This window comes from Apteryx mantelli, chromosome 1 (assembly GCF_036417845.1).
Source record: "Apteryx mantelli isolate bAptMan1 chromosome 1, bAptMan1.hap1, whole genome shotgun sequence".
Classification (NCBI taxonomy): domain Eukaryota; kingdom Metazoa; phylum Chordata; class Aves; order Apterygiformes; family Apterygidae; genus Apteryx; species Apteryx mantelli.
In genome coordinates this window covers 208,851,333-208,875,969 of record NC_089978.1, presented here as the reverse complement: position 1 = coordinate 208,875,969, position 24,637 = coordinate 208,851,333, and the positions used below count along the sequence as shown (strand labels likewise).

General features: G+C 36.0%; 2 protein-coding genes across 5 annotated transcripts in view; one reads left to right on the top strand and one right to left on the bottom strand.

Moving 5' to 3' along the window:
• FBXL13 (F-box and leucine rich repeat protein 13) overlaps positions 1-24,637 on the bottom strand; it is a 104,897-nt gene that overhangs the window by 42,442 nt on the left and 37,818 nt on the right. Inside the window, 3 exon segments of the mRNA XM_067316775.1 lie at positions 759-888; positions 4,343-4,443; positions 10,964-11,016. Coding sequence (XP_067172876.1) covers positions 759-888; positions 4,343-4,443; positions 10,964-11,016 — 284 coding nt within the window.
• Positions 733-20,894, top strand: LRRC17 (leucine rich repeat containing 17). 4 transcript variants are annotated; one of them, XM_013944191.2, is made up of 5 exons: positions 747-818; positions 12,449-12,575; positions 13,918-14,797; positions 18,772-18,927; positions 19,981-20,894. In XM_013944191.2, exons 3-5 carry the CDS (start codon positions 14,041-14,043, stop codon positions 20,382-20,384), a joined length of 1,317 nt encoding a protein of 438 aa, XP_013799645.1. In that variant the 5' UTR covers positions 747-818; positions 12,449-12,575; positions 13,918-14,040; the 3' UTR covers positions 20,385-20,894. The 4 variants fall into 4 exon arrangements, with proteins under 4 accessions (XP_013799640.1, XP_013799670.1, XP_013799661.1 ...); XM_013944186.2 differs by lacking the exon at positions 12,449-12,575 and having other exon boundaries at positions 733-818; XM_013944207.2 differs by lacking the exon at positions 12,449-12,575 and having other exon boundaries at positions 737-818; positions 13,923-14,797.

Below are 24,637 nucleotides of genomic sequence, written 5' to 3'. Positions count from 1 at the left end.
AGACTCCTCAGGCCCCATCTCTTTATCATTTCACATACATTTTGCAGCTTGGAGAATAATCTCAGTCTATAAAGGAAAATGTGTGGGAGCCCTTTATTAAAACATTCGCAGACTATTATTGCTTTACTGTCTAGCATTTTATATTGCTTTTGAAATATGTTTCAAGATACGGCATATGTTTGAAACTTTCTAAAATAGTATTAGATTGCAAAAATTTATCTTTCTTCAAAATTTTAATAGGGCACTAAAATAAATAATCCAAAACATTAACTATTTTTAGATTGCAGGTTTGTACACTACTTCAATTTACATTTTAAATCACTAAAATAAAAACAAAAGTTCACTATTTAATTGATTTCTTTTCCAGGAAATCAAGTGTAAATTTGTTTTCTCCAGTGCACAGTGGCTTTTGATTTTTGATATCTTAGTAAAAACTCCATTTTCAAAGCGCCTGATTTAAAATTCTAACTAATCATGACATAGAATTAGTCTATTTATGGCTGCAAAAAGCAAGCCTTGTTTTCATTATGCAGTAAGTACTAGCTGTTCACAGATCTGACAGTTTGTTGGAAATGGTCCAAACCTATAGTGCTATTATTCCTCAGTAAAATTTAAACAGCTGTAGTCATGTAATTCAAAACCCTCAAAAGTCTGCTGCAGTGCTTGTACTCCTTCAGTATACCATGAATGCACGATGCAGCCAGTCATATAAAGGATTCTCTTCTGCACAGAATGAAAGAAAGACGTGAAGTGCAAACCTGAATGCAACCCGAAAGGTCCAAATAGATGAGCTTGTGACATCCTTTTCCAGAGCCCAGGTACTGTAAACCTTTGTCTGTGAATTTTCTGCAGTGAGCTAAGCTCAGATACTGTAAATTGGGGAAGCTCCTTTGCAAAAAACAAGATAGAGAACAAATTATTACAAAAGTATGTTACAGAATCAAAAGAAAATAAGAAACCATAGCTGAAATATTTTGAAAATTAATGTAAAGGAATGATGTTGGCTTTTAAATAGGATTCTCTTCTTGCTGAGGTTTGAAAGACTCTTTTTCTGCTGCACTTTTCCCCCTGTTCCATGTATTGCAAATTACTGGGGAATAGTACTATTATATATCCTATTTTATTTAATTAAAAGAATATAATTTTAAAGATATCTCAAATAATTGCAAAAGCACCCTTTTTTAATTAACTGGGATTTTGTCTGCATACTTTGAAAACTAATAGACTTTTCAGTGTGAGCTTGCTGGACCGATTTAGCCATTGATTTTACAAGCAGTGCCTGCTGAATATGAAAAACAGAACTTTATCAAAGGACATTAAAAGCATAAATGTAGAGTTAGACCTTCTCTGGTCATGCAATTATTTAGACAAGTGCTATTAAAATAAACCAAAAAATTGAAAGAGGTACAAAAGTGAAGTATATATATATATATACATATCTCAAATCAACCCATTTTTTCTAAAGTTTAAATCAATTTTTTTGGAAAACATTTCTTTATTTATACTAAATATTAGTTAAATGAAAGAAAACTGTATAAATAGTCATGGCACTCTGTACATCTATGGCACTCTGTAAAAGTTAAGAACCTATACCCTGAATCTATTTAAGTTTCTATCTGCAGCTTTGGTTTATAGCATATTGAAAACATTTTACTGAACTAAGTTTCTAACTGGAATAAATAATTACTGCAATGCCACAAGTACCACAAATGAAAGCATACAGAACATCAAACCCTAGAATTAGGACATACTGGTAGACATTTAGTTGGAGGGACACAGTCATGCAGTTTTATAAGTCAGCAAAAGTAGGCATTTTGAAGAAAGACAGGAACACCCGCGGAGGAGTTGACTACTTAAGGAGTGGCATACGTTTTCGGAGCTGACTTTGTACTTTCAATATTGACAGAGGAAGTGTGCTAACTTGGACTTAACAGAAAAAAAAAAGAGATAGGAAGCTGGAAAAAAACACTACCTAGAAAAGGATTACACATACACATGCAAAAAGAAACTTAAGATTATATTTAATGAAAAAAACAAACAAACAAAGGCAATGCTCATCAAAACCAGATATTAGAATAAAAGGGCATGCATTTTTTTTAATGGGAGTGTTTCTTTCATATTCAATACAGAAATATAAGTATGCTTCTTTGCAGAAGCACAAGTCTTCTTGCATTTTAGTGACACATTCCACAGAAGTGAGTGGAGAGAACAAAACTCGGGGAGAGCACGCTTCCAAACAGCTCTCTCAAAACAGGTAGTAAATTAAGAGACTGTTTTTTAAACTCTGGTGGTTTTAAGTCTTTTTAAGCTGTACAAGGTTAAACAACTTAAGAGAAGATATAGGGAAGTCTTTCTTACTGCATTTTGAAGACTGTGATCAAAACCTTCCACTACTCTTGAAAACACATTGATTTTCCTTACATGTCACATGACCTTTTTTTATGATCTGTGAATTTTAATACATAATTTCTTCTGCCCTTCTTAAAGTGACAACTTCCTTAGAACTGAACCATGAGCATGCAGGTTACTATAAATTCTTGTTTTGTGTTGCACCTAAATTCTGCAGGAATTCTGTCATACTGACTTGTGCAATTAATTTGGCATTCACAGGATCACTGTTTTAAAGCAGTCTGACAAAATCACTTTCTCACAGCTATTCCTGATAGACAATATTCATGTCTACCATATGCATCAGAACTTTTCAGAGGAGAAATTGTACCTGATGAACTGTTTTGTGTAACATATAGGTTGAAATGTTTGTATGGAAGAGCAGAAGGAGAAAATTTAAAATGACCAAAATGCTTTCAGCTCAATCAATCTATATGTCACTTTTTAATTGTTCCAATAATGGACATTTAAAATACAATGGAAAAATTTATGTGCAATACTAAAAAATGCAATACTGCCACCTTTAAGAGTTTTGTACTAGTTACCTTATTTATACTGGACCTGTGGCAAGCTGATGTTTTTTGAGAAGGCATGTAAATGTGCCTGCTATCAAATTTTTCACAGGACAGCAACTTTCTGTACATCCTGCTAATCTCAGAAACAATGAGCTTTGCTCTTTGTCCAAAAATTGTCAATAAAAACAGTGGTATATCATGCTTTTAGATCAAAAGTATCATTTGTGCCTGGGAAAACTTATTATTAATGAGGTGTAAGTTAACTACAAAATAAATTTTGATGTTTTATCAATGAATAATTTTCCATTTCATATTAAACATTTTATCACATTGAAAGCATCATCCACTCTGGAGAACTCTTTCTTGGGTAAGTGTTTCTACACATCAAAAGAAAAACATGGTTCTGACTTTTGGTGTTAACAGGATGCTTACACAACCAAAACAACATAGGCTGGGATTACCTATAGTACAGCTATTCCAAACTTCAAGAGAAACATATTAAAATTAAAGAAGACAAAATACCTGCCAATATGGAGAAAACACAGTTTCTGATGGGAATACTATTGAAGAAGAAATGAATGGTAAGGGCGGAAAAACTAAATGGACAACTTTGCAAAAGCAACTGTTAGCAAACTGAGGAGATGACATTATAGACAGGTATAAACAAGGCATCAGTATGGTGCAGAGAAAAACGAAAGTCAATATATATTATGCAAACATCAAAGAAAAACAGGGTTCTGGACTTTGTGAGGCTGCTGATAAAAGGAAGACATTAGTTTTCCTCATGGGAAAGAGAAGCAATGTACAGCTATCATCTTCAAAAACTACATGTATCATCGTGATGGCTGCTGGTCTGGATCAGCATGCCTCACTTTTCCTTTACAGCAGCTTTTAATGCAGTAATTCTACCTACCAAGCAGTCTTTGAGTCTCATAGCTGGATATGTCTAAAACAGAAAGGGCAGTTTAAAACCTCTGTAACAATGCAAATTCTTTGCCTTTGGCTGAGTGATCTTCCAAATAACCCTTTGGAAGAGTTTGGAATAATTCTTTCTTTTGCAATTGTCACACAATATACCTACCCACAGTCCTCTCTTGCAAAAATCAATTTTTATGAACATATCTAATTTGCAAACGTCTTGCATCATAACGAGTAATTGGACATACCAAAGAAATTTTGGACTAGCATGTTCTTTTAAAAGTTTCTGTAAAACTCTGGGAAATATATATGATAACCCAGCTTATATTTTTAATTATACTAGAAAGAGAAACAGAAAAAGGAATTGCTATCTAAGTCAAATACATGGGCCATTTTTTTAATTTTATGTAACAGACAGAATCCTGCAGATCTTTCAGAAGGAGTATTGCTACAACATATGCCTCAAAGTGTCCTGCAAGAATAAAATAAATATACACTTTCACATTTCTCATTAATTTTACCTTGACAACAGTCGTAGTGTTCCATTAGTAATATCTGTATATGACAGATTTAAATAGAGAAGAGATGGACAACCTTCTGATATGAGTCTCATTGAGTCATCCTGAAAAATAAAAAAAAGATTTCTTGAAGTACATAAAATTGTAATTGTATTAATTTATCTGAAGTTTTTATATACAGTAACAGGAAAAAAAATCTGAATAGATTTCTTTATATCATTATATTAATTGCTATATATCAAAGTGATTTTCTTCTGGAAACCTCTAAGCAGAATACTAAGAGATGCAGGATACTACTTTTATTCACTTCAAGAATGATAATTTTAACATCCCAGTTCAAGGAAACATTATACACTACACAATCCTATGGAGCACAGTGGACTTTTCACATGATTAAAGTTTAGATATGCTTAAATATTAATTATAATATTAATTAATATGCTTAAATGCTTAAATATTTTGCTAAAGCAAGATTTGCATTAGCCAATCCTGGTATATATAATCATTTGTGAATTTTCTCTGAAATCTCAGGTACACTTCTCTAACCACTAGTATCATCTACAAAATGCTTCCTATTTAGTTCTGCCCTCCAGATGGAATATCTTTTTTAAGTAGTTCTAAGGCTTTCATGTTTTACTGACCTGCAAAAGTGGTACAATATATATTGTTCTATATATCATTCATTAGAATACATACGGGACCAAATCTGCTACAATAAACATCAATTTAACAGAAATGCAAGAAGTCTGCCCTTATAGCTGAATGTGTATCTTTTGACCTGTTGTGGTCACTTTGTTACTCTTTCAGTTGTCAGGCAAAACGACCACGAAGATAGCTGGAAATTCAATACCAATCATCAACCTTACAGAGGGCAGTTAATCTGTACTTTTGAAATACATTCCTGCAATATATAATTTGCTGTCAATAAAAATAGATGCATTGAGGGAGGGTTACCATAAGAGAGAGAAGAGAAGTGAAAGCACAGGGAGTGGTGAGGAAGTGTTGGGGGAACAGCATGATGGGGGAAGCTTTCAAACCTTGCCTATGAAAGCAGCACAACTGGGGTCCATCTCAAGTTCCTGAACATAAATGCGTACAGCATTCAAAGACAAGGAATCAAAGAGGAGGCATCAGAAGTCTGTGCACAGGTGCAGAACTATGTTTTCATTGGGATTACGGAGATGCAGTGGGGTACCAACCACAACTGGAGGGCTGCAATGAATGGTTATAGACTATTTAGGAATGACAGCCTGGGAAGGTGAGGAGGACAGGTCACACTCTATGAAAAGGCGTGGCTAAATGCATGGAGCTTTGCCTTGGAACAGGTGACAAGCCAGTTGAGAGCTTATTGGTAAGGATTAGAGGACAGACCTACGAGGACATTGTGGTAGGCATCTGCTACAGACTGCTAGATCAAGAGAAAGTAAATAAAGCCTTCTTTAGGCAGCTGAAAGAAGCCTTGCAAGTGCCTACCCTTGTACTCAGCCTTTAACCACTCTGATATCTACTGCAAGGACAATATGTGAGTGCCAGCAATGCAGATTTTTGGAGCATGTTGAAGACAATTTCTTGATGCATGTGATTGATGAGCTGACTAGGGGAGATGTTCTGCTGGACTTGTTTCATAAACAAGGAAAAACTTGTCACAGATGTGAAGAATGAGAGTGGCCTTGGTTGTTGCAACCATGAAACTGAGTTGTTTAAAACCTGAGAGAAGAGAGAAAGACAAATAGTAGAAGTAAAAACCTGAACGTGAGGGCAGATTTTGGCTTACACAGGGATCTGCTTGACAGGACTTCAAGAGACACTGCCCTGGAGGGCAAAGGGGCCCAGGAAAGCAGGTTGATCTTCAAGGATGAGACACTCAACGCCTTTTTTGCCTCAGTTTTTACTGTTAAGGTTTGCCTCCAGACCTCCCAGGTCCCTGACCCTACTAGCAGAGTCTGTGAGAGTGAAGTATTACCACAGTAGAAGATCATGTTAGGGAGCACTTGAAGAAATGGAACTAGACAGGACGCATCCAAAGTGCTGAGAGCGCTGGCTCATGTCACTGAGAGGCCTCATGCTTACCATCTTTGAAAGCTCTTGGCAGTCAGGCGAGGTTCCTGATGATTGGAAAAAAGCAAATGTCACACTCATCTTCAAGAAGGGCAAGAAGGAGGATCCAGAGAACTACAGGCCAGTCAGCATCACCTAAATCCCTAGGAAGGTTATGTAGCAAATCCTTGAAGCCATGTCCAAGCACATGAAGGACAAGAACATGGTAGGGAACAGCCAGCATGGATTTACCAAGGGCAAATCATTCCTGACTAATTTAATAGCTTTCTATGATGAAATGACTGGATCTGTGGATATGGAGAGAACAGCAGCTGTTGTGTATCTTGACTTCAGTAAGGCCTTCACCACAGGACACAGTATCATTTATAGCCAAACTGGTGAAATATAGGCTGGGTAAATAGACTGCAAGGTGAGTGAAAATTAGTCTGGACTACCAGGCCAAACGGCTGTGATCAATGGTGCAAAGCCTCACTAGTGGCTGGTGCAACTGGCATTCATCAAAGGTCAATATGGGGGCCAGTACTGTTTAATGTCTTTATTATCAGCCTGGATGATGGGACAGAATACATCCTTGGCAAATTCACAGACAGTATCAAACTGGGGGGAACGGTCTGGGGGGTAAGACTGCTATTCAGATAGACTTACCCTGGAAAAAATGGGCTGACAGGAAACTCGTGAAATTCAACAAAGGCAAATGCAAAATCTGGGGTGGAATACCCCATGCAATAGTACAGGCTAGACACTGACTGGACAGAAAGCATCTATCAAAGACACGGACCTCACAGTCCTGGTGGCTAGAAGTGTGAACATAAGTCAACAGCATGCCCTTGTGAAAAGGAAGGCTAACTGCATACTAGGCTGTATTAGCAAAAAGTGTACCAGCAGGTCAAGGGAAATGATTATTCCCCTCTATTTGGCACTTGTGAGAGTGCATCTGGAGTGCTGTGTCCAGTTTTGGGTTCCCCAGTACAAGAAAGATATGGACATTCTTTGGCAAGTCCAGTGGAGGGCCACCAAAATTGTTAGAAGGCTAAAGCGCACAATGCACAGGGAGAGGCCGAGAGAACTGGGTTTGTTCAGCCTTAAGAAGAGAAGGTTAAAGGGGAGATCCTATTGCTCTCTGCAACCACTTGATGGGAGAGTACAGAAAAGACATAGACAGACTCTTCTTGAAAGTGAAACGCTACAGGACAAGATGCAGCAGTCACAAGTTGCAACACAGTAAATTCCAATTAGATACTAGGAAATTTTTTCACCATGAGGGGGGCCAAAAACTGGAACAATTTGTCTAGGTTGTGCAATCTCCATCCTTAAAGGTACATAAGCTTGGTTGTTTATGACAAGGTCATAAGCAACCTGATCTAGTTGGATCTGCTCTGACTGGGAGGTTGAACTAAATGATCTCCAGGGGTTCCTTTCAATCCAAATGATTCTGACAGCTCAATAAATTATTTATGACAGACTTCATAGAAAAGAAGAAAACTGGATGAAAATAGAAAATCATGATCTTGTGAAAGTAAGAACTGATGGGTTTAATTATGAGAATAAAAACTTAAGAAACTTCAGTTAGCTCTATAAAAGACACACTAAGAGATATACCCTCAATATGTTGTAGAATCTGAATCAGCGTCAGCAAGCCTGAAGTGATTTTTGTAGATCATATTAGTCCATAACTGAGATGGAAAAATACACCTAGCCAAACTTTGACAGTTGTTTGTCTAATCTATCCTTGGCAAATCTATGCTGGACATTTCTATTGTATTATCATCCAGTGGATGCTTACACATTGATTATTTAATAATTTGTTGAAGTGTACTTTCCAATGATAGCGTTAGGAAAAATGATTTACAATTTTGTAGGTGTTCCCTTTCCTTCTCTTTGAAGATATTCAGGACACTTACTTCTCTCCAGTCTCTTTGGATGTCATTTATCCATCAGAGCTTTTGAAGATAACTAATGGTTCAGAACTTTGACCAGTTCCTTCAGTACTGAGGAACTGCATCAGGCTCTGCTAAATTTGCATGCATCTGAGTTACCTAAATATACTCTGAACTGTTCTGTTCCCATTTGACCTGCAGTCCTATACTTGACAAAAATTAACTGGCTGAAGTACCTGGGGTAGGATTAACATCACTAAACTTCAGACATTTACAATGTAGATCTTTGCCATGGACACACCTGCCGAGCTATAGTCAATGGAAAATAAAAACCATTTTTAGGGAGCGATGCATCTAAACTATTTCACCGCCTACTTAAGCATGAGTTTAATCAGACCTTAGATACATCTCTAAAAATGTTTACACTTAGTCAGGCAAATTTCATCCTAAGTCTTTTTTTTTTTTTAATGAAGACCCAAAGCAAGGAAGATTGAGAACTTTTTTGTCATCTTATTTTTCATGTACCCCCTCAGATTCTTTTCTGGTAGGCTTTTATATCTCTACCTTTTGTATCACAGCTTTTTAAATTTTATTCTTGTATGTTTCTGTTCTTCCTCTATATTCACCCCTACTCATGTATACCGTTTCCATTTTTTTACAATCGCCTTTTCACTATCAGGTATTAGAAATCTCCTAATATGGCCAAAATGTCTCTGATTATGCTTTCTGTCTTTCACCCATTGGAATATTAGCAATATTCAGCATATTCTCTTTCAACAGTTGCCAAATCTTTGTGTTCCTTTGATATATGGTTCCCCCTGACTCCCACTTATACCTTATAATAATAACAGGTGATAGAAGAAGCAGATCTGGGACACTTGCATAATAAGAATATCTGTTTTATCTTTTCACTTAAATCAGACATATCAGATTTTCTTGGTTTACTTAAAAGTGCTGTGCAAGGATCTTGTTGATGCAGAAATTACATTGCATTGAAATCACCAGTATGACTTACTTGACAAAAACTAGGCTTATCCCATTTGACTAGACACAAACATACATAACTGTTTAAGGACCTTGCAAGTACTAGCTACTTGAGAAAATGTTTGCAAGGAACTGTTAATTATATCCACCACATTACCAAGTATTCAACTGTACTTTAAGAACCCTCTTTTAAATTTATAATGTGTCCACTTATAATGTAAAAAAAAAAAGTATTATGAAAACAAAAGTATTACACTTAGGAAATTGAAGAGAAATTTCTCACTAAAAGCTAAAGAAATGCCTACTTCTTTCCTTACAAGTATTGTTAAGCATCTCTTCTCTACTTTGCTGCTATTCAGTAGCAAAATCAAACAGAATGGACAATCACGTAACAGTGTTTGAGTTTTTACAATTTGGCAGGCCCTGGCCCTCTTTAATTTATTGTCTTGATGCAGAAACTTACAACCAACAAGATCCTTGAGAAGCATATAGCCTCTAAATACTATCCTGCCACAGAAATCTCATGTAGTAAGTATTATGTTATAAATATTACATGTGAAAAGACTGAAAGATGATCACTTAGTATAAAGAGGATTCTATAGTGGTATTCAACAGAGCTCATATACATAATATATCCTTATCCTTTCCTTGTAGCTGATACAGCAAATAAAAATGCATAAACTATGAAAACAGGGTGAGAACAAGATATTGGCAATAAAGCCAACATCAACATAGCAAAGAGATGAAGATGAATGTAAAGCAGTACCAAAACTGAGTATTATAAATTAGAACTTTATGATTCTTCTGCAGTTCTCACCTCTCTAAATCCACCAACATTTGTCATTTTTATGTGAAGTTCATGAGCTGTAGTGAATTCATGGTAATTCTTAAACCCTGTGTGTAATCATTGCTTTGTTTCTGGGCTATGCTTTTGGACATTTAATTTGCTCCAAAGACAACTGAACTACTGAACTACACCAAATTACTTGTTCATATATTTAACACTATAAAACACCTGTACATGGATGTATATATTATGTTATTCTAGTAAGAACCACAATGTCTGGAAAATATTGATTTTATTTTAATTATTAGAAAAATTTACATGCATCAGTGTCATTTCTAAGAAATGATTAATTAAAACAGTTAAACCTTTTTTCATCAGAGAACAGCTATGAAAAAACATCAAAAAGAGTTAAGAGAAGCAAGATAATATTGAAAATGTTTTAGGAAAAAGAATGGATAAAATATAATGGTGATTGTATAATCCTTACACACCTTTCACATAAAGGTTCTCACAAATATCTAGAAACTTAGATACTTTGAGAGGCTAAGTCTAGTTCCATTGAATGAAGGAATAAAGGAACTTGGAGACATCATAGGTTTAAAATGTACTCATCTTGACAACTTTAAACTTAAAATAACAATAAAATTCTTCCCCAAAATGGCAAAGTTTTGAAGCCTGTTATTAAAATTAATTCAGACTGAAAATATCATTTTCCCCAGCACTGTAAAAAACAAATGAGAGCCTCAGTATCTCTAAATCCTATTAAACTCCACAGTAACATTTTAAAATAGAACTAATTAGTTATGAACACAATTTCATTTTATATCAGTATTTGTGTCTCCAAATCACCAAAGAACTTTAGAAAATATTCCTTCTCTGTATAAATTAAATATAGTGGAGAAAGTTTGTTATACTTACATTTAATCCCTGGCATTCAGAGAGATTTAAGTCTTGCAAATTTTTACATTCACCTAAAATTAAAAAAAAAAAAGTCATATTAAAGATTAAAAGCTCAAATTCTCAGAATATCACAGAAACGTAAGAATTCCTATTGCAGATTCAGTCCATCTAGGCCAATATCCTACCTGAAACTATAACCATATCAGATAACTGAGAAGAAAGCACAAAAAACAAAAGTAGAATACAAAGTTGGAAAAAGTTGTCCAGAGGAAATGTCGCTTCTTACACTTCATGAACTAATGGCTGGCTTATTAATCAAGTTGTTTCTATCTTATGTCACCAAAAGAACCAGAGGTTACCTAATTAAGCAATTTGGAGTTAAGAAATGCCAGATTTAAGTTTTCTATTTAAGCTTATCCGTCCCTCTCACCCATATATTATGATACCAGACTCTAATTACATACATGAACTATTTTTCCCCTTGAAAGTAGAGGTGCAGCAGCCAGACTAATTGTAGGGAAAGCCCTACTTATGTTCTGCAGTTATGAAATTTCACAGAATAATGAAAGATAGATGTCTGACACCTCTTCAGCCACTCCCTGCCAAATTTTTAGCCTATCCTCCAAAGTAAAGATGCAAAAACTCCTCTGTTAAACTCTATAATACTTTCTGCCTTAACCTAATATTCAGAAATAAATGATCTGTTTGAACTGAGACGAAAAAAATTGGCCTGATACAGATAGCTGATATGGAAAATGCAATTTGAAATGTTTATAGAGTTACAATAAATACATAAAAAAATTAAAATAACTATTTTCACATGGTAAATATGCAAAAAGGAAAGCCAAATATATGTTTTCAATCGCAATCAACATATATCAACAATAGGTTTATATGTTCTTTTCTATGGAAACTATGACTTTACTGAAATCCTGTTATATTGCTTCATTCAATGCCATTTTGAAGAGTAGGACTCTGCTGAGAGGGACTGGACAACTCCAAGATCCTAATCAATTAAAATCATCATTAAGGCTGCTAAGCCAAAGGAATGACATACTCTACATGCTTCTTGCCCTAATACTAAATCAGGCAGAGTTATCATTTTACATGCGAGTCTGTAAATGCTACTGAAAGGAACTGTTCATTTTGGTATCATAACTGAATATAGCTTACTTTGCAGGCAGAATTTAATACTAGTAATAAATGCAAGCTCATACTCAGAAGATGGAAAGGAAGAGGAAAAAATATTTACATTTTTTTTTTATTATCTTTCCTCCTCTTTTTTCTGCTCCAGATAGATGAGCTATCACATTGGCAGACCTACCAGAACTGTGGAACAGTTCGAAACAACACAGAGGATCCCAGCTATCATGAAAGTTATTAAAATGTGATCAATTTATACTGACTAGCCCAAAGTGCCCAAAAGTAATAAATAAAATTTCATTTTTCATGTAAGGAATAAGGTCATTAATGCAAATGTTCATTCATGCTGTGAATTAACAGAATCTGAATGCAGATAGAGAACTATCACCTACAGGAATGAAATGGAGACACCATTCAAAGGGTTTTCAAAGATAATAGTAACAACTGGCCACGTGGGCTGGAAGGATGCAGCAGCATGCAGACACAGGTCTGTTCCGTTTGTTTGACGAGTTAGAACTGCACGCACATTAAGAGTACATCTTCCCTACAGTCTAGATGTTGTTTAAACTGATATACCAATTTGTTTAAAAACTACAAATTGCCTTCCTTTCAAAAGGATTTTACATAGTATTAGTTGATTTAAGACAACACTTTTCCTCTGGATAGAGACAAGTTTTTTGAGCCCAAAACAATGGTGTTTTAGAGACAGAATATCTGTGCAATGATCTGCACTCAGAATCGAAATTCAGTACCTTCCTAAATGCTAAGGCTGAAAGGATGGAACATAATGCAGAGATGTTGTCCACAGTCATAGAGAAAAAGTAACTAAGCTTTTAAACCACACAGTGAACAAAGATTTCTGAAAAAATAAGTGTTAGAAGGAGTGATACTGACTAGCAAAACCCAGGAAATATGTGAGAGGAAAAAGCAGGTAATATAAAAAGGAAGGGTTTCTAAGGAAACACAACCTTGTGGCCAAATGGTACTGAAAACAGCAGGGAAAAGGGCAGTGCAGAGCAGCACTACAGTAAATTCAGGAGGGAATACAGGCAAAAAACCCCCCGACTAGCCAAAAGTGCCAAAAAGTAATAAATAAAATTTCATTTTTCATGTAAGGGCTTTCCTGGAAAGGTAAAAGCTCCTAGCTGACTTGTCTATGCTCTCCCTCCTCGGGTGGCCAGCGCGGGCAGTGGCTGGAAGCAGGCCAGGTTCCCTTTGTACCGCCTGTACTCAGATAATCCCATGGGTTTTCACAGACACTAGTCGAGTCTGTCTCAGGGCCATCCAGCCCACTTTGTCTATTTGACACAGGCCATGGGAGACACATGGCAGTAGCAGGGCTACTTATGATAAAATGGGGCCCAACCTGAAAACGAGTGCGCACCCCAGAGTACTCTAAAGCTCACGGTGCAACAGTAGCCCTGGAGGACTTTCCTTCACCTGGCTCTTCACGTGTTCCAGCGGGCCAAGAGCTGGAAAGCCGGCAAATCTCAGCCTCAAGCGCCTCTTTCAAGCTGATCTTCCAAGTCAAACCTAAGTGCAATGAAGATTCAGCACAATGCCCTTCTGCTGAATATACAAGAATCTCCAATTAAAAATCAGTTAGACACCAGTCCTTTTATGATATAATTTGCCATGCTTAATCAAAATGAATGACAGTGGATCAGAGACAGTAATATCAACAAAAAAGAGATATGGCATTAATATTTCAGAATATTTGTGAAGCTCTGAGCAGTATGATGACTGAGTACTTGATTGAATGCTGTGTATTATGTACAACACTCCAAATGCCTGTTTTATCTTTTCTAAATATTTTCCTTTTCTTCCAGCACAGGGATTTCACATACCCCAGCTGTGCCTCCTCAGATTTGAACAACAGTGCTTAAGACTATCCAAATATTTCGACTGTTCCAGCTGTCACAGAAAATAACAGGGGCCACCTGAATGTCAGGATGCAAGTAGTAACTGTTATAATACTACTACTTCTCTGTAAAGCATCTGACTTTAGGAAGACAAGGAATAGGGGTCTGAGAAACAATGAAAGGGAAAATATCTTAAGGAAAGCCTCTAGCACTGTTAAGCGCAACGCCCCCGGCCTCCCCTGTGATATATACACTTATCTTCATGAGAAATACTTAGATTGCCAGGAAAGAAAATTGATTTTTGTACCATCTAATTGGCCTGATGATTTAAAACACATGCTGCTAGCAAGAAACAGGATTCGTAAACTGAAGAATAATATGTTTTCCAAGTATAAAGTATTGAAAAGTCTGGATTTACAACAGAATGATATATCAAAAATTGAGAGCCAGGCTTTTTTTGGTTTGAATAAGCTTACCACACTCTTACTTCAGCATAACCAAATTAAGAGTTTATCTGAAGAGGTTTTTATTTACACGCCCATTCTAAACTACCTACGTCTTTATGATAATCCCTGGCATTGTAACTGTGAACTGGAAACTCTTGTTACAATGCTACAGATTCCAGCAAACAGGAATTTGGGAAATTATGCCAAGTGTGTGCATCCAATAGAACTGAAAAATCAAAAGTTAAAGCAGATAAAAGCTGACCAGCTTTGTGGTGAAGAGGAAAGGCAGGACCCCCAAAATATAAAAAGGGAGAAGCCTGAAGCTATCAAACCAGATTTTGATTCCTCTTTGTGCCACATGTATGTGTTTCCCGTACCAACTCTGAATTGCAAAAGAAAAGGTTTGTATCAATCTTTATAACTGAATGAGTTATTTTAAAATTCTAGTCCCCTTATTATATTTGTTCATATATTAATTACAGCAAATCAATATAGCACCAGCACTTGCTCGACTTTCCTTAACTAATACTGGTAATCTTTTGTTCTTGTGATTACAAGCAACAAGTAGGAATTCTTCCAGCGTTTTACCCCCACTCTACAGGCCCAATTCTGCAAACAAATATTTTTTAGTGTTCTAGTACAAATAATTCAGTGAAAATCAACGGGAATAAAATTAAGCATGTACTTAAGTTACTGTAGCACCAGTACCTCACTTGTCTGATTTTACGGCTATAAATATGCTGTCAATTCCAGCTGTTCCAAAACTGCTGTACTGACAGGGAGAAGAGGCACAGGTTCTCTTCTCTTCTTTCCAGTCTACGAACACAAAGATAGCAGAAAGAATTGACAAAAGGGAGATGTGAAGCACGACTGGAGCTGCCAACTGTGCTTACAATCCTCAAAGAAACCTAATTGTAAAGGAGAGGCATTTCATCCTCACATTTTCTGTACAAGATTTCATCTACTGAGGGAAAAAAGTGTGTGCTTTTGCTCCTAAAGAAACGTGTCCTCTGTGTTCTTCCTCATAGCACATAGTAGACATTTCAAAGTTAAAGTGCCTTCAAGAAACTTTAGTCAGAAACTTGGCTCCATTCCCTTCCCAAATGCATCTCAGGCTCCTACAAGCCACAGTTAAGCCCTAAGGGTAAATCAGCTGGGGCATATATCAATATAAAAGTGCACATTTATTCATGCTTTATATTTCCCATATTTTATCCCATGATGAAACAAAGCAAAGAACAAAACAATCCAGAAGAGAATTGTTCTTTAATATTATTAAAAAAAAAAAAGAAAGCATTACTAGGAGTAGCCCAATTTGGGAGGATTTTTCCCAGCTTTCGCAAAGTATAGCCTGCAATGCCTGATCACTGCAGTCTGTTTTGCCTACTTTTATTTTGCAAAATGTTCGCCAATCTTCTATACTGTTCTTCTATTTGTTTTAATAGTGACTTTAAATTTATACAACAGCTCTTGATGTGTCCTTATTCCCAGATCTTAACACCAGAGACAAACTCAGAAGTCAGTATAAGGAGACAATATCTAAAGAATCACTGATCAGTACTTGATTACATGGTTTATCTGTTACGTATGTCATAAAAAAATACTCCATGCTTTTGCCCTTTTCCTCACAGCTAAACTCTGTTCTTCTTCCTACATCTCACTTTTCTCTCAATTTTTTTTACCATGCAGCTGCTACCTCTTTTTTATTAATTGTTTATGCTTTTGTACTGGCTAAAATTTGTTTGCTACTATTCACTTCCTTTACCTTTCCTTGTAGTATACAATAGGATCTTAATTATTATCACCATCACCTCATGTCTCCAGTAGACAGTGCAACTGAACAAAAACAGGCCTATAATACAATTCATGATAAAAGAAAAGACTGACTTTCCAGACCTTCCTGCTCAGTGGCAGAGTAAAGATGAGCTGAATATCTAAATATACTAAAAAAATTTTGGCAAGATAAACGTTACTTTTCTCATTCATAGAAACCTTCAGTGTAGTCTGCCCTTCATGGGACTTTCACTGGCTTTTACAGCATTTTTAAAAATGGATTACTGTCCTGATTACTAAGGAACAAACAGTAACGTCACAACCCACATGAGTGTACTAGAGGGTACAGGGAGTCCCTCCTTCAGGTCAGCAGCTAACTATACCACTCCAGGACTTCCTGAATGTCATTGTGTAAGTAAGTCCCACATTTTTTAGGATGTATCAGATCCACCGTGCATATGCTAGGCAGCTGGATGCACATATCCCATTGACATCTGGGATTTCTGAACATATGGCAACCTTTGATGAAAGTATTGTACTTATTGTTTTTGAGTATTATTACTGTGCAGTAGATGCACAATTAAACTGGACCTTCCACCAGAAATAGGAGCAGCATACATCCCAAACCCTGGTAAAGCACAAAAATTGCTCAGATCCACCTGGAGAAGGTTTCAGAGTAGGAAAAAAAGGTGTATCACCTGTGAAACCAGTAAAATACCAAGAACAGCTGCAGCCCACTCTTCCTTTACAAAGGAGGGGATGGAGTGACAAGCAGTATAGCAGTACTAGGAATCTCAAAGGAGCAGTGTCTGCACTTTGTCCCTCAGGTCAGCAACTTTCAGTTAATGCTAGAAAACTCATGAAACAGCCATCTTAAAAAATCACGTAACGATATATATGTTCTCCTTCTCAAACAAGAAGAACTTCTTACTCTTATCTCATCAGATCAGTGATGCGCTAAAACTGTCAATACTTTGGGACTAAATTATAGCATGTCCTTGATTCTGTTTCTTTTAAGAAAATAAAAGCAACAAAAGTTTCATGAAAACGTAACTTCTGTTTGCTTTACCACAAAAGAATCTGGGTTCACAAGAGCAGTTCAAAAAACATGCATTCAAGTACTGCAACCTCCCAAAGTCTCTAAATTCAAACATTATTTGCATTCACTTGGTGATAAATATGCCCTGAAACTTGGACATCTGCACAAACATGAAACACTCCGATCAGAGCAGGTTCCTACGAAAGCTCTGCTGAAATTTAGATTTGAGGCAGGAAGTCTCAGAAATATTGCTGTAGTCTCGAGAATGCCTGATGCATTAGACATCTTCAGAATTTAAAATGTACACTCACAGTACCAATTTTGGCACAGAAACTAGGAATAGGAACTACTTACTTTCAGTCAAAGATAGTCAAAGAAGAGATAACATCCGTTCTCTGTATAAAAGCCCAGGATTAGAACACTCATCGAGGAAACAAAACTGGGAGATTCAGTTCCTGCTTCAGTTTTCCTGAGATGACGCACATCACAGTTTGCACTTCTCAAGCACATGCCCTTGCTACTGGACTAGAAGCTATTTCTGCAACTGTTTTACAAGGAGCACTATAAGGATAGATACATATTAGTTGCTTTGGTAATGCCAATTACATAAGTAGGATAGAGAAGCAGATAGATAGATAGATAGAAATGCCACTATGCAACCTGGAAAAACATTAATGATAACTATGAAAATAATATATAGAGTCTTAAATAATATTATAAATACTATACAGTTATAATAACTAGTATTTTTACTGGTAATAAAACTTACAACATTTTACCCATTGGTAACATGAAACAAAGGACATAATATACTATAATTTGATTATCAAAGATGTTCCCATACCAGTGGACACTTATTTATATAGTTACTCTGTTTTTTTCTTTTTAAATGACTAAGCCCACACAAATATGCTTTTTATTTGTATAGTATCTTCATGACCTATGCTATCCCGATGCAGATGAATGGTACAGCTCCATTAAAATAAAAATGTAAAACACGGAAAGAAGTTTTACTATAAGCATTAAAGGAGATAGCAACTTTCACATGAGATGCAAAGATAGTAAAGAACAAAGCAATCAAAGTCAGGAGTCAAAAAAACATGTTGATACCAGTAGTGGGAAAAGTGGGAAAAAATGAAAGAAGACGAGAAAACAATGCTAGACTGACAAAGGGAAAAGAAAGGAAAATATACAAGCTATATAGAGCAAATTAGTAAAATGAATATAAATTTGCTTTCCCATTGTTTCTATTTAGCCTTTTCCCACTATTAGCGTGAACATATTGCCAAATGACTGGGAGAAAATGACCAGTTTACCCTGCCTTTTAGAGACAAATCAGAGAACAGATCTTACAAAAATAAAAATTTTAAAGTGCCCTGTATTTTCCCATGTAATCACTAAGCATTTTCATGATTTTTCTGAGACATCTGCTCTGATTTATCTCTCAAGACACAATAAACTGGTCATTTTTTCTTGGTAGCTCTGTGTGATATGCAACTGTGATATGCAAACAGCAAAAATAATCTAAAGCTGATGCAAAATATGTCTTTTTCATTTTTTAAGATTTAAAGAAAGTTCCAGGTAACATACCTCCAGATATAGTTAAACTCGATTTGTCCAACAACAAAATTAGACAACTACGAGCCAAAGAGTTTGAAGATGTCAGTGAACTGAAGATATTAAACCTAAACAGTAATGGATTAACTTACATTGATCCTGGTAAGAATAATTTTACATATTCATAAAAAAGCTATTTTTGCTTTATTAATTATACATTTTGGCAATGTCTCTATCACATACAAATGTGAGGAAAAAAAGATTTAAAAATTAACAAGTTGGTCTGAATTTTACCCTTTGTAGTACTCAACTCACACAGTCAAGTTTTGTGCTGAAATGTATTAATCACTGATGTCAAGATCAGAGACTAATTTCAGTTTCCATTTTTTAATAGAGTCAACTAAGTGCAAAAAATTGAACTTGGCAGGCTAATCAGTTCCAAAAAGGCTAAAGAGTTGAATGACTTTTTAAATATCTTTGCAAATTCTGATGGAGAGTGTCATATAATATGGTTGCTTTTAAATCATATTGAATAATAAAGTAACAGACAAACTGAAAGGATTTTAACCCTTTGGGGTTAAAAATCATTATATATGATTGCTCTTAAATTACATAGTATTAGAACTCAAGTAGCATTGTATTCGCAATTTGCTTATTGTGTATATCTATTAGGTTTTTTAATTATGAAAGTAGATATAAGGAAAGAGAAATGGAAAGAATGAGGCAAAAATTAGAGCCTTTTCTAATAGCATTTTAAAGATTTTACATACACACATGCACACAAAAATGCATACATACAACCATATATATAAAAACTAACACACCTGCACACTGTTATAGATTTAATAAATTCTCATACTTCTACTTCTGTATCATGGCAACAGCAATAGAGTTCTACAAGCAAAACAACTGTTCACTGATGCTGTCCAGCTTCACTGTCTTTATATTACACTCATGCATGGTCGTATTTACCAGCAGTACCATTCCCCTATTGTTGACACATTTATAACAATATATCACACTTTGCAGGGTACAACCCATACTTCAAAATTCAGTTTTTGAAAAGTCTTTAGTGTAGCCTTTAGCAAAACACATTTTAATCAATGTATGGATATGTATTTTTTATAGCCATGAAAATGTTTTTCCTGTTGTAGATATGCATACTTTGTCTAAATAATCTTTATGTAGTACCAATAACTGTTTTTCTATCGACAGCTGCTTTCTCAGGGCTCAATAACTTAGAGGAGCTGGATTTATCAAACAACAGCTTGCAAAATTTTGAATATGGCGTACTGGAAGACCTTTATTTTCTGAAAATACTGTGGCTGAGAGAGAATCCTTGGAGATGTGATTACAACATTCATTACCTTTTCTACTGGTTGAAGCATCACTACAATGTTCATTACAACGGCCTAGAATGCAAAATGCCTGAGGAATACAAAGGATGGTCTGTTGGAAAATACGTTCGAAGTTATTATGAGGAGTGCCCAAAAGACAAGCTACCCATTTATCCAGAAAATTTTGATCTGGACAAAGATGATGAGGAATGGGAACGACACAAAGAACAATCAGTTCAAACAGTAAAGAAGCATGGTGTAATTGTCACTGTAATAGGCTAATAAAGGAAATTTTTTTGTTAGTAGATTCAAATATTTGATACTCTGACACAAAAAAATCATTGTTTACATTTTTTGTTAACTATACAGATTGTTTGTAAGAGTACCTGCCTACAAAGATTTCTTTTTGTTATAGTTAATAATTACAGAATGGCATTAGTTATAGAGCATCCCTCAGCAAGTTATTGTTTCCGACAATTTGTTCAGGACATTCTTGTGAAATATTCTAGCAATTATTTGAAACTTTGCAATAGAAATGGACAGAAACAAACACAGAGCTGTGGTGGGGAGGAGCAGTTTTATGTGCAAACACAGCTTACGTGTTGACAGGAACTTGCTGCAGAACTGTGACCGACACATTTTCCTGAATGTATTGCCTGTTCTTTATATTTACCAGTTTCTTGAAATATTCCCAGAAGACATTTCTAAGATTTTTGTATCAGCTTCCTGTTGTTTTATTGTATATGAAAAATCAAACTGAAGACTTACCCTAAATACAGTTCTAGAATAACAGGAATGGTTGTTGTTATACTGATTAGGATACAAACCCAGAATTGGGTTCTACTGGCTTATTTACTGCTGTTCATGCTCAGTCTTGAGTGAATAATGCAGCCTCTGTCTCTTCTGTAATTGAGCTGTCAGAAAACAGGAATAGTCAAGACATAGTAGGTTCCCAAAACCCAGCTGCAAATGCTTGTATTGGCCTTGTCTGGCTTTTGGAGCAGCAGTGCTGGTCTTTCTAGGAAGCATTTGAGGCTGTCACGTCAGTTTGACATAGGTTACATGACCGCATTTCTAGATCAAGTGGAACCCCTGAGGACTGCTGCGGTCTGCGTTCCACATGCTGCCGCCCACCTGAACTGAAGGGAGGTATCCTTCCGAGTGCTCACTAGAAGTGTGGGATTCTCAAAGTCCCCCCATCCATGACTCATCTGTAAAACGCAGATTATAGTACCTCCTTATCTCACTGGAGTCTTACAAGAATACATTCATTAAAGATTGTGATGCGTTCTAATACTATTGCAATAGGCCGTACAAATTCCCTAGCTAAAAAGACAATACCTCTAAAGATATAATACCTTGCTATACAATACAGTGGGTAAATGTTCCTTTACAGAAAAGCTGTTTTTACTGAATTACTGTACTTTACTTTTACATAATACTTCTGGTTTTTAAATCTCTGTGCCAGTTAACATTAAACTAACAGAACTAGTGCCTCTTGAAGGCAGGTATTATAATGCCTTTTTTACAGATGGGAAGGATAAATAAGTCCCCAAGCTAACATGGTGGACAAGTAGGAAATGCTGGATCAAAACTTTGGTATTCCCAGCTCTAGTCCTACTACAACTCCTAGATCAGTAAGAAATATGTAAGTGCAAGACAGAGATTCAGGGGCAAAATCTTAAATATCTGTTGGCTATCGCGGAAGAAGTTCTGAAATGCTCTGGGGAGAAAAATTCTTCCTTTAAAGCTCTGCACAGAATCATGGAGTTCATGAATTCCTCTGGTGCTTCAGCCACAAGCCCAAAAAGTCACATACTTTGTTTTAAAAGTGTAATACAGAGCACTCAGAATAATTTTACGCCAACATGAAAAAAAAATACAACATAAATGAAATATTCATAAAATATTAAGGATAGTAGGAGGGCCACAGAATCCTTAAGCAAAAACATGCTGTAATTCATTGTATCCCTTCATGTCCCCCATCATTAAGATTATGAATCTATTTAATGTTGTTTTACTGATAAGATCAATAATTTATGCATCTCTTTTGCATCATCTTTTCAAAACTTTATAAGAAATACAACAGTATATTATTCATTCCTGTTCCTGGGAATATCTTAGGCATTATCTTAGCTATTAAAGGACAATCCTTAGAAGATGGAATACAGATGAGATTCCCATTTGGACAGTAATATTCACTAGATGGGGCATTTTCTAGAAACCTTTAGAAGTGCCAAAAGAAAAAAAAAATCTCTCATAGGTAGTAGCCAGTATTAAGTGAACTTCTCCTCCTCCTCTCAAACTCTGGGGGATTTTTTCAGTACAGAATGAAACCACTGGGAATGACTAAAAAGGACAGATAATGGAACCGCAACAGAACAGCTGTTATTGGCAGTACAGCTAATGGAGAAAAGCTGAGTTGGAAAAAATGAGTTTATAAACCATGTTAGGTTAATTTCTGCAGACAAAGAGTCAGTGTTCAAAAAAAAAAAAAAAAAAAAAGCTAAAGATAGGCCAAAGTCAGGGTACCAAAGGCAGTCCATGAAAAGTAGAGCAGGAAAGCTGGGTGAGAGGTTTCTGACCTCCGTGGTCAGCAAGAGGTAAGCAGTTGGAAAAGCAGTGGAGTAAGACTGAGGACCACAAGCAGTGGCCTAACTGCTGTAGATAAGTTCATAGGCCATGGGGATTCCTAAATAGATTGCGAAGTGTCCCTGTTAGGACCAAGGCTAATACTTGGGAGTAGCAGTGATAGATTAAAGACAACTGTTCAGTAGAAGCCAGAGTTAAGGGTGAAATCTGTAAGTAAAGTCTATAAGTCAAGTTTACTTTACTGTAAACTGTGTTACTCCATCAACATGGAGACTCTAAAGGATTGTGTCTCAACAACTGTCTTGCAAACAAAGGTTTCAGTGTGGACTTGTGTGATCAGTGTGGTCTCAGAAGCTCCACGATGATAATAAAGTGACTTACACAATATCACCACAATGAAATTGAAGCCTTTAGATGGATCTGTCTAGATCTCAGAGAATCAACAAGAGAAAATGCTTCTTGCAGTCAAAAGAAGGATGGACTGAAAAGTTTTGAATGTTAGAATTATCCTTGCCATTTTTTCTTTAGATGGCCACTAGAGCTTTCAAAGAGTAACAGAATTTGTATACTTTTAACAACAATCTGCTGTAGTCCTTACAGTCTAAATAGTCCATATTTCAGCTTTGCAATGGTACTACAGAACTTTCATAAAATAGATAAAAGAACATTCAAGTGGTGTTTGGAACCCTCAGGCTCCTTAAAAAAATAAATAATAAAAAAACCCCTTCCTGCCTTCCTGGAAAAGTGATAAACTAGCAGGAACCTATAAGGATTTTCTATATGGTCAGCATTTTCAGAGACTCAAATTGAGTAAGTGGTAGAATAGACAGTAATTGCAATTGCAAAACTGTAATATAAGAACACAAGAATGGAAATAATAGATTGGGGCAAGGGTATATTAGGTGTGTTCTCCTGACAGTGACTAGTAGCAAACGCTTAGAGAAAAGACTGTATGAACAGGAAAATCATAGAGACTGGGAACAAAATAGAGCAGAAGCAGGCAGCCCAAGGAAAGAGACAAAACTATATTTGTAAAAATATATATTAAGGAGAAAATGATTAACAGCTGGTCAAAAAAAAAGTCCAACATCATAGGGTTACTTGCTGTTTCTCTGAGCTTCTCTGAAATTTTCTGTAAAGTAAAGCATGAAACACCATGAAACACCCCCCATGAAACACCACAGCCACAAACCACAATTTAGTCTTGACATTTCTTAGTCTGTACTATTTTATCACAAAGGCCCTAGGAGCATTTCCATGTCTAAAAGAAAATCATGGGCCTTCCTTTTCCTTCCTATGCTTTTTAAGTCCATCCTTTCAGTAATTTCTCTCTTAATTCCCTTTCCTTCTCTGTCCATATCCAAGAAGTAATTGCATGTGATTGTGTTCCTTGTCTTCTTGATGCGCAGAGTATGTCTTAAGGGATAAACCACAAAACTCCAAAGAAGCAGTTGCCCCAGTTGTCTATAACGCACATGTTAAACACAAAAAGGATTATTTTGCTTCATGTTTGGATATGATGGAATGCAAGAAAAATGGATAGATCTGTCAGTACTGTGACTAGTACCGGGAATGAAACAGAAATCTTCAAATACCTCTGAGGAAATTTTAGCTCCTGCATTAGGAGTATGAATGGCAACTTTTAAATGCAACTCCCAGGCACACATGGAGGTCAAACGATTCTCCAAGATCACTGAGTGGGTGGAGTAATACCACAAACAGCTGAACTGTAATCCATGCATCTCATAAAATCATTTTTTTTGGCACAACAATACATTCATTTGCCAACAACAGTTTGAGCTGGAAACATATGACATTTATATGCAGAAATTAAACAACGACTACTGTATCATGCAAAAACGCATACAAAAGTTGCACTACGTAAAAATAATTTAAAAAATTGCAGCCAATTAATTTACAAATGAGAAATATTAACTCGATTA